The sequence below is a fragment of the Mobula birostris genome, unplaced genomic scaffold, assembly GCF_030028105.1.
Source record: "Mobula birostris isolate sMobBir1 unplaced genomic scaffold, sMobBir1.hap1 scaffold_319, whole genome shotgun sequence".
NCBI lineage: Eukaryota > Metazoa > Chordata > Chondrichthyes > Myliobatiformes > Myliobatidae > Mobula > Mobula birostris.
The window spans coordinates 647,615-660,583 of NW_027276252.1; the positions used below are offsets into that span (position 1 = coordinate 647,615).

At 44.9% G+C, this 12,969-nt stretch overlaps 1 protein-coding gene across 1 annotated transcript in view; it reads left to right on the forward strand.

Moving 5' to 3' along the window:
* The window catches only part of LOC140192946 (calsequestrin-1-like), a 58,289-nt gene that overhangs the window by 23,994 nt on the left and 21,326 nt on the right, over nt 1-12,969 (forward strand). The window contains exon 4 of the mRNA XM_072250418.1: nt 7,203-7,314. Coding sequence (XP_072106519.1) covers nt 7,203-7,314 — 112 coding nt within the window. The remainder of the gene's footprint in view (nt 1-7,202; nt 7,315-12,969) is intronic.

Here is a 12,969-nt window from a genome sequence, read left to right on the forward strand (position 1 = left end):
CATGCCCTGACTTATCAAAAATCGATTAATATCCACCTTAAATATACACAATGACTTGGCCTCCACAGCCGTCTGTGACAATGAATTCCTGAGTTCGCTGGTACTGTAATACATTGTGCTAACCACTACACTATGATGCTGCCCTGTTTTTTGCTATAGAATCTGCTTGAGGGATTTATAAGGCATTGGTAAGGCCTCACTTGGGCTATTGTGAACATTTTTTGGCCCTTCATCTAAGAAAGGTTGTGCTGATATTGGAGAGAGTTCAAAGGAGTTCATGAAAATGATCCCGGGATTGAAAGGCTTATCAGCTGAGGAGTGTTTGATGGCTCTGGGCCAGTACTTGCTGGAACTTAAAAGAATTAGGGGGATCTCATTGAAATCTATTGAATGCTAAAAACCCTTGAAAGAGTGGATGTGAAGAGGATGTTTCTGGGACCACTTCTCTTTTTGATTTTTATAAATGACCTGGATGAGGAAGTGGAGGGATGGGTTAGTAAATTTGCTGATGACACAAAGTTGGGGGTGCTGTGGGTAGTGTGGAGGGCTGTCAGAGGTTACATCGATAAGATGCAAAACTGGGTTGAGGTGGCAGATGAAGTGTGAGGTGGTTCAAATTGGTAGGTCAAATATGATGGCAGAATATAGTATTAATGGCATGACTCTTGGCAGTGTGGAGGATCAAAGGGATCTTGGGATCCGAGTCCATAGGACACTCAAAGCTGCTGCGCAGGTTGACTGTGGTTAAGAAAGCATATGGTGCATTGGCCTTCATCACTGTGGGGTTGAGTTTCAGAGCTGAGAGGTAATGAAACAGCTAAATAGGACCCTGCTCAGACCCCACTTGGAGTACTGTGCTCAGTTCTCATCATCTCACTACAGGAAGGATGTGGAAACCATAGAAATGGTGCAGAGGAGATTTCCAAGGATGGGGGAGCATGGCCTTTGAGAATAGGTTGAGTGAACTCAGTCTTTTCTCCTTGGAGCGACAGAGGATGAGAGGTGACCTGATGGAGGTGTATAAGATGATGGGAGGCATTGATCGTGTGGATAGTCAGAGGCTTTTTCCCAGGGCTGAAATGGCTAACACGAGAGGGCGCAGTTTTAAGGTGCTTGGAAGTAGGTACAGAGGAGATGTCGGGGTAAGTTTTTTACGCAGAGAGTGGTGAGTGTGTGGAATGGGCTGCCGGCGACGGTGGTGGAGGCGGAAATGACAGGGTCTTTTAAGAGACTCCTGGATACAGTAGGTCTTAGAAAAATAGAGGGCTATGGGCAACCCCAGGTAATTTCTAAAATAAGTACATGTTCGGCACAGCATTGTGGGCTGAATGGCCTGTATTGTGCTCTAGGTTTTCTATGTTTCTATGAACAGAACTGCTCACAATACTCCAAATTAGGCCTCACCAATGTCTTAAACAATTTCAGCATAATATCCCATCTCCTGCGCTTGGAAAATTGATTTATGAAGGCCAATGTGCCAAAAGCTTTCTTTACGAACCAATCTACCTGTGACGCCACTTTCAATAAATTTTGGACCTGTATTCCTAGATCCCTTTATTCTCCACATCATCATTGCCATACCATTCACCGTGTAGGACCTACCCTGGTTTGTCCTACCGAAGTGCAAACTTCGCACTTGTCAGCATTAAATTCCATCTGTCATTTTTCAGCCCATTTTCCCAGCTGATGCAGATACCTCTGCATGCCATGATAGGCTTCCTCACTGTCCACTTCACCCCCAATCTTGCGGTCATTCACAAACTTGCTGCTCCAGTTGATCACTTTATTATCCAGATTGTTGATATAGATAACAAACAACAAATGACCCAGCACCGATCCCTGCAGCACGCCACTAGTCACAGGTCAGAGAGGCAACCATCGACTACCCCTCTCTGGCTTCTCCCACAAGGCCAATGTCAAATCCAATATACTACCTCAGAATGGATGCCGAGTGACTGAACCTTCTTGACCAGTCTCCAATGCTGGATATTGCCAAATGTCTTGTTAAAGTCCAGGTAGACAACATCCACTACCTTGCCTTCATCCATTTTCCTGGTAATGTCCTCGAAAAACTCTATAAGATTGGTTAGACATAACCTGTCCTTAGCCATGCTGACAGTTCTTAATCAGGCCATGTCTATCCAGGTACTTACATATTCGGTCCCTCAGAATACCTTCCAATAACTTTCCGTCCACTGATGTCAGACTCCATGACCTATAATTTACTGGTTTACGTTCAGAGCCTTTTTTAAACAGTGGAACAACATTGGCTATCCTCCAATCCTCAGGTATCTCTCCTGTCAGTAAGGATGATTTAAATATTTTTCCAGTGCCATGGCAAATATTGCATTTGCCTCCCTCCCATAGCATCAAGGGAACACCTTACCAGGCCCTGTGAATTTATCCACCATTATTTGCCTTGGGATAGCAAACACCTCCTCCTCTGTAATTCAGTCAGGATCCATGAAATTGATGCAGCTTTGCCTGACTTCTACAGGCTATGTCGGTCTGCTGAGTAAATGCTTAGTTACTAGGATTTGGGGGCCCATACCAAACTTCCTCAACCGTCTGAGGTGAAAGAGGTGCTGTTGTTCCTTTTTCACCACACAGCTGATGTGTACAGACCATGTGAGGTCCTTGGTGATGTGGATGCTGAGGGTTTTGAAGCTGTTTACCCTCTCAACCCCAGATCCATTGATGTCAATAGGGGTTAGCCTGTCTTCATTCCTCCTGTAATCCACAACCAGCTCCTTTGTTTTTTTGACTTTAAGGGAGGGTTTGTTTTCTTGACACCACTGTGTCAGAGAGATTACTTCTTCCCAGTAAACCACCTTGTTATTGTTTGAGATAAGGCCAATTAATGTAGTGTCATTGGCAAATTTAATTAGCAGGTTGGAGCTGTGGATGGGTATACAGGCAGTAAAGGAGGGGACTCAGTAAGCAGCACTGAGGGGCTCCTGTGTTGAGAGTCAGAGAGGTGGGGGTGAGGGAGCCCACTCTTACAACCTGCTAGCGATCTGACAGGAAGTCCAGGATCCAGCTGTACAAGGCAGGGTCAGGGCCGAGGTCTCTGAGCTTCTTGTCAAGCCTGGATAGAACAATGGTGTTGAATGCTGAACTGTAGTCCAAGAACAGCATTCTCACATAAGCATCCAGATGTGTGAGGATGGTATGTAGAACAATGGCTATTGCATCATCTGTCAATTGGTTGTGTTGGTAGGCGAATTGTAGCCAAATTGTATTTTCCAGTGACATAAAGAGTAAAAGGGAAGTGAGAGTTGATATTGGAAAATGATGCTGGTCAGGTAGTAATGGAGGACAAAGAAATGGCAGATGAACCAAATGAGTATTTTGAATCAGTCTTCACTGTGGAAAACACGAGCAGTGTGCCAGATGTTGAAAGGTGTGAGGGAAGAGAAGTGAGTGCAGTTACAATTACAAAGGAGGAGGTGCTCAAAAAGCTGAAAGACCTCAGGGTACATAAGTGAACTACAGCCTAGGGTTCTGAAAGAGGTGGCGGTACAGAATGTGGAAGCATTAACAATGATCTTTCAAAAATCATTGGACTCTGGCATGGTACCAGAGGACTGGAAAATTGCAAATGTTACTCCACTCTTTAAGAAAGGAGAAAGGCAGCAGAAAGGAAATTATAGACCAGTTAGCCTGACCTCAGTAGTTGGAAAGATGTTGGAGTCAATGTTAAGGTTGAGGTGATGGAGTACTTGGTGACACAGGACAAGATACAAAATTAGCATGGCTTCCTTAAGGGAAAATCTTGCCTGCTGAAACTGCTGGAATTCTTTGAAGAAATTACAAGCAAGATAGAGTAAGGGGATGCAGTGGATGTTGTATATTTGGACTTTCAGAAGGCCTTTGACAAGGTGACACACATGAGGCTGCTTTCCAAATTAAGAGCCCATAATATTACAGGAAAGTTACTAGTATGGTTAGACCATTGGCTGATTGGAAGGAGGCAGTGAGTGGGAATAAAAGGATCCTTTTCTGGTTGACTACAGGGGTTGGTGTTGGAACTGCTTCTTTTTATGTTGTATATCAATGATTTAGATGATGGAATAGATGGCTTTGTTACAATGTTTACAGGTGATATGTAGATCGGTGGAGGGAGAGGTAATGTTGAGGAAATAGGTAGGCTGCAGAAGGACAGACAGATTAGGAGAATGAGCAAGAAAGTGGCAAATTAAATATGACGTTGGCAAATGCATGGTCATGGACTTAGGTAGTGGAAATAAATGTGCAGACTATTTTCTAAATGGGGAGAAAATCCAAAATTCTGAGATGCAAAAGGACTCGGAAGTCCTTGTGCAGAACATTCTAATGGTTAAGTTGTAGGTTGAGTCGGTGATGAGGATGGCAAATGCAATGCTAGGATTCATTTCAAGAGCTCTAGAATACAAGAGCAGGGATGTGATGCTGAGGCTTTATAAAGCACTGGTGAGGCCTCACCTTGAGTATTGTGAACAGTTTTGGGCTCCTCATCTAAGAAAAGATGTGCTGGCATTGGAGAGAGTTCAGAAGAGGTTCACAAAAATGATTCTGGGAATGAAAGGGTTATTGTATGAGGAATGTTTGATAGCTTTGGGTCTGTACTCACTGGAATTTAGAAGGATGAGGGGAGATCTCATTGAAATCTTTTGAATGATGAAAGGCCTAGACAAAGTAGATGTGAAAAGGACATTTCCCATGGTGGGAGTCTCTAGGACAAGAGGACACAGCCTCGGGATAGAGGGGCACCCATTTAAAATAAGTATGTAGAGAAATTTCTTTAGTCAGATGGTGGTGAATTTGTGGAATTTGTTACCAGAGGTAACTGTGGAGTCTGTCATTAGGTGTATTTAGGGCAGAAATTGATCGGTTTTTGATTGGACATGGCATCAAAGGTTACGGGGAGAAGGCCAGGGAGTGGGGCTGAGGAAGGGAAATGAGGATCAGCCATAATTGAATGGCAGAGCAGACTCAATGGGCCAAATGGCCTACTTAGAACCATAGAACATTACAGCACAGAAACAGGCCTTTTGGCCCTCCTTGGCTGTGCCAAACCATTTTTCTGCCTAGTCCCACCGACCTGCACCTGGACCATATTCCTCCATACATCTCTCATCCATGTACCTGTCCAAGTCTTTCTTAAATGTTAAAAGTGAGCCCGCATTTACCACTTCATCTGGCAGCTCATTCCACACTCCCACCACTCTGTGTGTGAAGAAGCTCCCCCTAATGTTCTCTTTAAACTTTTCTCCCTTCACCCTTAACCCATGTCCTCTGGTTTTTTTTCTCCCCTAGCCTCGGTGGAAAAAGCCTGCTTGCATTCACTCTATCTAAACCCATCATAATTTTATATACCTCTATCAAATACACCTTTATTCCCTGGAGCGTAAAAGAATGAGGGAATAAAGTCCTAACCTATTCAACCTTTCTCTGTAACTCAGTTTCTCAAGTCCTGGCAACATCCTTGTAAACTTTCTTTGCACTCTTTCAACCTTATTAATATGCTTCCTGTAATTTGGTGACCAAAACTGAACACAATACTCCAGATTCGGCCTCACCAATGCCTTATACAACCTCACCATAACATTCCAACTCTTATACTCAATACTTTGATTTATAAAGGCCAATGTACCAAAAGCTCTCTTTACGACCCTATCTACCTGTGACACCACTTTTAGTGAATTTTGCATCTGTATTCCCAGATCCCTCTGTTCTACTGCACTCCTCAGTGCCTTACCATTTACCTTGTATGTTCTACCTTGGTTTGTCCTTCCAAAGTGCAATACCTCATACTTGTCTGCATTAAACTCCATCTGCCATTTTTCAGCCCATTTTTCCAGCTGGTCCAAATCCCTCTGCAAGCTTTGAAAACCTTCCTCACTGTCCACTATACTTCCAATCTTTGTATCATCAGCAAATTTGCTGATCCAATTTACCACATTATCTTCTGCTCCTATATTTTATGATCTTATGGCCTTACCAACTCCTTAGTCTTTGTTTCAAATTTGAAGACTTCCGTACCAAACAAGGAGACATGAGGTTCTTTGTTGCCTAGGGGAATTGCACCTGGATCCCATCCACTTTCTAGATGATCCAGACAACATTCAGATAAAAGTTTAAAAGTGACAGGTATCATTACAACTACATAACTGCCAGACAAAGACTTTCTCCAACAAGAGCGGGTCTAGCCACTGACATTCCATCATTCAGTCTCCACCATCAACATCCTAAGGTCACCACCAAATAGACTATCAACCAGATCAGCCTATGACTATGGATTAACATCATAGCTCTAGGAGCAGGTCAGAGACTGGAGGTCTTGTGGGGTGTGTCTCACATTCCGATATCCCATGGCTCTCCCCATTTACAAGTCATGAATGTGATAGATCATTCTCAACTTGTCTGGGTAACTGCAGCTCCAACAACTCTTTAGAAGGCCAACACCATCCAGGTCAAAGGAGCTGCTCTATCAGCTCTCTATCCAACTTCCAAATCATTCCTTCCCTCCACCCCCTAAACACTCCATCTCTCCAGCTTCCTAAATACTCATTCCCTCAGCCCTAAATAACCTCTCCATCTGCTGCCCTAAAAACTCCCTCCCTCCTCCTCCCTAAACAACCCCTCCCTCCATCAACACACTGTGATTGCAACGTGTACCACCTGCTGGAGTCACTCAGCAAGGTGACAAAGTAGAACAACTTCAAATCCATGGTTCAGGTAACTCTGCCCTAATTTAGTCTATAAAAGGAGCACTTGGAATAGATCTTCCAAGTGCTAATCAGGGTGGGATCTTGGTTGGTGTAACCCCCACCATTCCAACTCTTCCCCTCTGGCAGTGCTTTCACTATGGTTCCATTAACCTTCAGAGTAGTCCTCCAGCAATGGACGTGTTCCAAGATCCCAGTGTTCATGGAGTTCACCCTCAGACCCTCTTCCTACTCATCCAAACAGGCACCCATCCTGATACCCTGTGCCCAACCCTACTGGGATATCAGGTTTCCAGTCTACAGGGTGGAGATCCTCTGGTCGCATGACCAACAATAATCAGTGCATCATGTGGGAGTCCAGGTATGTGGGGAGGTAATGATGGTGAGGGACTGGTGGAGAGCAGCAAGGTGGAGGTGGAATTGGGAGGATTGTGTGTAGTTGACTTGTTCTGTGCCATGATAGTGATTGCTGACATGCTGGTATTTCTAAAGGTTCTGGAAGACCCAGTGGAGATGATCGACGATGAGGGTGAACTAGAAACGTTTGAGGACAATGAGGATGAAATCAAGCTGGTTGGGTACTTCAAGAATGAAGATTCAGAACGTAAGATTTTAGCAGTCATAGAATTGCCAATGACTGCTCCACCCTCCTGTCTGGTCATGCCAGCCACCTCAGCATCGCCATCTTGCACCTTTGATTGTCTTTCTCTGCAATACAGCGGGAGATCTAAAGAGTTTCACATGTGATACGAGACTTAGTCTTTACAGGTTGATCATAGTGTGCTCTGACCCAGGAATATGTAAGATCAGAAATGAACACAATGCTCTCAGTATGGTCTAATTGAGGGATATGGAAATTAGAACACGACACAGTGCTCCCAGTGTGATGTAATCCAGGGATATGAAGGTCAGAACTGTGCATGATGCTGTCAGTATGGTCTGACCCAGAGGAAGGGAGAGTAGAACTGTGCAGTGTTCCCTGTGTGGACTAACCGAGGGATATGGAGACCAGAAATGTACATGGTACACCGGTATCGTTGAACCCAAGGATTTAGATATCATACTTGCACATACTGCACCCAGTTTGATCTAATCCAGCAGTCCAAAGCTGTGCACAGTGCTTTTAGTGTGGGTCTGATCCAGGGGAGGTGTTCTGACAAGTTTGAAAGGAAGAACAGACAGAGCCATATAAATGAACATGGTGGGACTGAAGAGCATCTGATTCAATACAAGAAGCATTATGGGTGAAGCAGATGGACGTGTCCTGTGTAGTTCATGGAATTATGAAGTTGTGGCCATCACGGAGACTTAGTTCGAAGAGGAATAGAACTGGGTTTCGATGTTATATACGTGATAGAGAAGGAGATAATAAAAAGGGGATAATTAGGGAGAGGGCATGACCACTCAAGGATAAAGCAGGAAATTTATACTTGGAATCAGAGGATGTGGGCAAGGTACTAAATTAATAGTTTGCATTGAGATTCACCAAGGAGAGTATATGGACGATAGTGAGATCAACGTGGGGAATTCTACCATGCTGGGGCGTTTTGAGATCAGGAAGGAGGGGATATTAGGTCTCTTGAAAAATAAGCCCCCAGGGCCTGAAGAATATATTCCTGTTTATTGAAGGAGGCAAGAGAGGAGATTGCTGAGGTCTTGACCTATATTTTTGTATGTTTTCAAGACACAGGCAAGATCGCAGAGGACTAGTGAGCTGCGAAATTTCTTCCTTGGTCAAGAAAAAGATACAGATAATGGATAATCCAGGAAATTATAGACCAGCAAATCATATCAGTGGCAGAGAAGTTATTGGAAAGCAACACACATCAAAGTTGCTGGTGAACGCAGCAGGCCAGGCAGCATCTCTAGGAAGAGGTACAGTCGACGTTTCAGGCCGAGACCCTTCGTCAGGACTAACTGAAAGAAGAGTTAGTAAGAGATTTGAAAGTGGGAGGGGGAGGGGGAGATCCAAAATGTTAGGAGAAGACAGGAGGGGGAGGGATGGAGCCAAGAGCTGGACAGGTGATTGGCAAAGGGGATATGAGAGGATCATGGGACAGAAGGCCCAGGGAGAAAGACAAGCCGGGGGGGGGGAAACCCAGAGGATAGGCAAGGGGTATAGTTAGAGGGACAGAGGGAGAAAAAGGAGAGTGGGAGAAAGAATGTGTGCATAAAAATAAATAACGGATGGGGTACGAGGGGAAGGTGGGGCATTAGCGGAAGTTAGAGAAGTCAATGTTCATGCCATCAGGTTGGAGGCTACCCAGACGGAATATAAGGTGTTGTTCCTCCAACCTGAGTGTGGCTTCATCTTTACAGTAGGGGAGGCCGTGGATAGACATGTCAGAATGGGAATGGATATGGAATTAAAATGTGTGGCCACTGGGAGATCCTGCTTTCTCTGGCGGACAGAGCGTAGGTGTTCAGCAAAGCGGTCTCCCAGTCTGCGTCGGGTCTCGCCAGTATATAGAAGGCCACATCAGGAGCACCGGATGCAGTATATCACCCCAACCGACTCACAGGTGAAGTGTCGCCTCACCTGGAAGGACTCTCTGGGGCCCAGAATGGTGGTAAGGGAGGAAGTGTAAGGGCATGTGTAGCTCTTGTTCTGCTTACGAGGATAAATGCCAGGAGGGAGATCAGTGGGGAGGGATGGGGGGGGGGACAAATAGACAAGGGAGTCGCGTAGGGAGCGATCCCTGTGGAAAGCGGGAGGGGGGGAGGGAAAGATGTGCTTCATGGTGGGATCTCGTTGGAGGTGGCGGAAGTTACAGAGAATAATATGTTGGACCCGGTCTCCAAGATGAAGCCACACTCAGGTTGGAGGAACAACACCTTATATTCCATTTGGGTAGCCTCCAACCTGATGGCATGAACATTGACTTCTCTAACTTTTCTAATGCCACACCTCCCCCTTGTACCCCATCCATTATTTATTTTTATACACACATTCTTTCTCCCACTCTCCTTTTTCTCCCTCTGTCCCTCTGACTATACCCCTTGCCCATCCTCTGGGTTCCCCCCCCTTGTATTTCTCCCTGGGTCTCCTGTCCCATGATCCTCTCATATCCCCTTTGCCAATCACCTGTCCAGCTCTTGGCTCCATCCCTCCCCCTCCTGTCTTCTCCTATCATTTTGGATCTCCCCTTCCCCCTCCCACTTTCAGATCTCTTACTAACTCTTCCTTCAGTTAGTCCTGACGAAGGGTCTTGGCCTGAAACGTCGACTGTACCTCTTTCTAGAGATGCTGCCTGGCCTGCTGCGTTCACCAGCAACTTTGATGTGTGTTGCTTGAACTTCCAGCATCTGCAGAATTCCTGTTGTTTAAGTTATTGGAAAGGTTTCTTTGAAATAGGATTTACTCATGTTTCAAACTGCATGGCCAGATAAGGCACAGTGAGTTGGCTTTATTGGGGGCAGGTCATGTCTTCTGAGGCGGTGACAAAGGTAGATGCCAAAAGTAGATCTCTAGATATTGTCTACATTGATTTTAGTTAGGTGTTTGACAAGATGCCTCATGGTATGGTCATCCAGAAGATTAAGATGCATGAGATCCACAATAACATGGTCATTTGGATTCAGAATTGCCTTTTCCACAGAAAAGAGATGTTAGTTTTTGATGTGACGTGCTCTGGCTGGATATCCATGACAGGTAGTGTTCTTCAGGGATCCAGAGTAGGACATGAACTGCATGTTGATCCCTACAAATTTCAAAAGAGATGCCAGGAAGTGCATCGGCTCCTAACTGCTAGGGTCGAGGATGTCTCTGAGTGGTTGCAGAATATTCTTGAAGGGTAGTGTGAGTAACCAGAGTTTGTGATACATGTTGGTGTCAATGACATGGATGGAGAGGGGTAGAGGTCCTGCACACTAAGTTTAGGGAGTTAGGAAGGAGGCTGAAGAGCAGGACCTCCAAGGTGTTAATCTCTAGATTACTCCTGGTGCCATGAGCTAGGGAAGGTCAGAAAAGAAAGATAGCATAGTTGACCTAAGGAGATGGTGCAGGGGGCAGGGTTTCAAGTTCTTGGATCATTGGAGCCTTTTCTGGGGAAGGAGTGACCTGCACAAGTGAGATGGGTTGAACCTGAACTGGAGGGGAAGCAATATCCTGGGAGAAGGGTTTGCTAATGCTATTGCGGAGGATTTAAAATAGAGTTTTAGGGTGGTGGGAACTGAGGTGAAGAAGCAGAGCAGGGGGCAGTTGGCACATAAGTAGGGACAGCTTGTAGGGAGTTTGTGAGGCAGGATAAGCAGATGATTGAGCAAAGATGGACTCAGCCAGATGGCTTGAGATGTGTCTATTTTAATGCAAGGAGTATGATAAACAAGGCAGATGAATTTAGATCAATACGTGGAGCTATGACGTTGTGGCCATAACAAAGACTTGGATGTCTCAGGGGCAGGAATGGCAGCTGAATATGCCGGGCTTTAGATGTTTCAAAAAGGACAGGTAGGGAGACAAAAGGGGTGGGGGTGAGGCATTGCTAATCAGGAATAGCATCACCGCTGCAGAAAAGGAGGAAGTCTACTGAGTCGTTCTGGGTAGAAGTCAAAAACAGGAAGGAGGAAATAACTCTACTGGGTGTTTTTTATATAGCCCCCAGTAGTAACAGAGACATTGAGGACCAGATAGGGAGGCAGATTCTGGAACAGTGTAATAATAATAAGATTGTGTGATGGGTGATCTTAACTTTCCTAATATTGACTGGCATCTCCTTAGAGCAAGGGGTTTAGGTGGGTAGAGTTTGTTAGGTGTATTCAGGAAGGTCTTCTGGCACAATATGTAGATAAGCCAACTCAAAGAGAAGCTGTACTTGATCTGGTATTGGGAAATGAACCTGATCAGGTGTCAGATCTCTTGGTGTGAGAACATTTTGGAGGTAGTGATCACAAATCTATCTCCTTTACTATAGCACTGGAGAGGGCTAGGAGCAAACAATTTGGAAAAAAAACATTTAATTATGGTAGGGGGAAATATGATGCTATTACATAGAAACATAGAAAACCTACAGCACAATACAGGCCCTTCGACCCACAATGCTGTGTCGAACATGTACTTACTTTAGAAATTACCTCGGGTTATCCATAACCCTCAATGTTTCTAAGCTCCATGTACCTATCCAGGAGTCTCTTAAAAGATCCTATCGTATCTGCCTCTATCACGGTCGCTGGCAGCCCATTCCACACACTCACCACTCTCTGTGTAAAAATCTTAATCCTGACATCTCCTCTGTAGCTACTTCCAATCAATTTAAAACTGTGCCCTCTTGTGTTAGCCATTTCAGCCCTGGGAAAAAGCCCTTGACTATCCACACGATCAAAGCCTCTCATCATCTTATACAACTCTATCAGGTCACCTCTCATCCTCTGCCGCTCCAAGGAGAAAAGGCCGAGTTCAATCAATCTATTCTCATAAGGCACGCTCCACAATCCAGGCAATATCTTTGTGAATTTCCTATTAACCCTTTCTATAGTTTCCACATCCTTCCTATAGTGAGGTAACCAGAACAGAGCACAATACTCCAAGTTGGGACTGACCAGGGTCCTATATAGCTGTAGCATTACCTTTCAGCTCTTAAGCTCAATCTCATGGTTGATGAAGGCCAATATACCGTTTGCCTTCTTAACCACACAGTCAACCTGTACAGCAGCTTTGAGTGCCCTATGGACTCGGACCCCAAGATCCCTTTGACCTCCCACACTGCCAACAGTCTTACCATTAATACTATATTCTGCCGTTATATTTGACCTCCCAAAATGAACCACCTCACACTTATCTGGGTTGAACTCTATCTGCCACTTCTCAGCCCAGTTTGCATTCTATTGATGTCCCTTTGTAATCTCTGACATACCTCCACACTACTCAAAACATCCCCAACCTTTGTGTTATCAGCAAATTTACTAACCTATCCCTCCACTTCCTCATCCAGGTCATTTATAAAAGTCATAAAGAGGAGGGGGTCCCAGAACAGATCCCTGAGGCACACACTGGTCACAATTAGGCAGAAACTTGGGAACATAAATTATGAGCAGATGCTCTCAGGGAAATGCACAGCAGAAATGTGGCAAGTGTTCAGGGAAGCTTTGCATGGCATTCAGCATGGTATGTTCCATTGAGGCAAGGAAAGGTTGGTAGGGTAAAAGAACCATGCTGTACAAAGGATGTACAAAATCTAGTTAAGAAGAAAAGCTTACGAAAGGTTCAAGAAAATAGGTATGGTTAGAGCCCTAGAAAATTACAAGGATGCCGAGAAGGAGA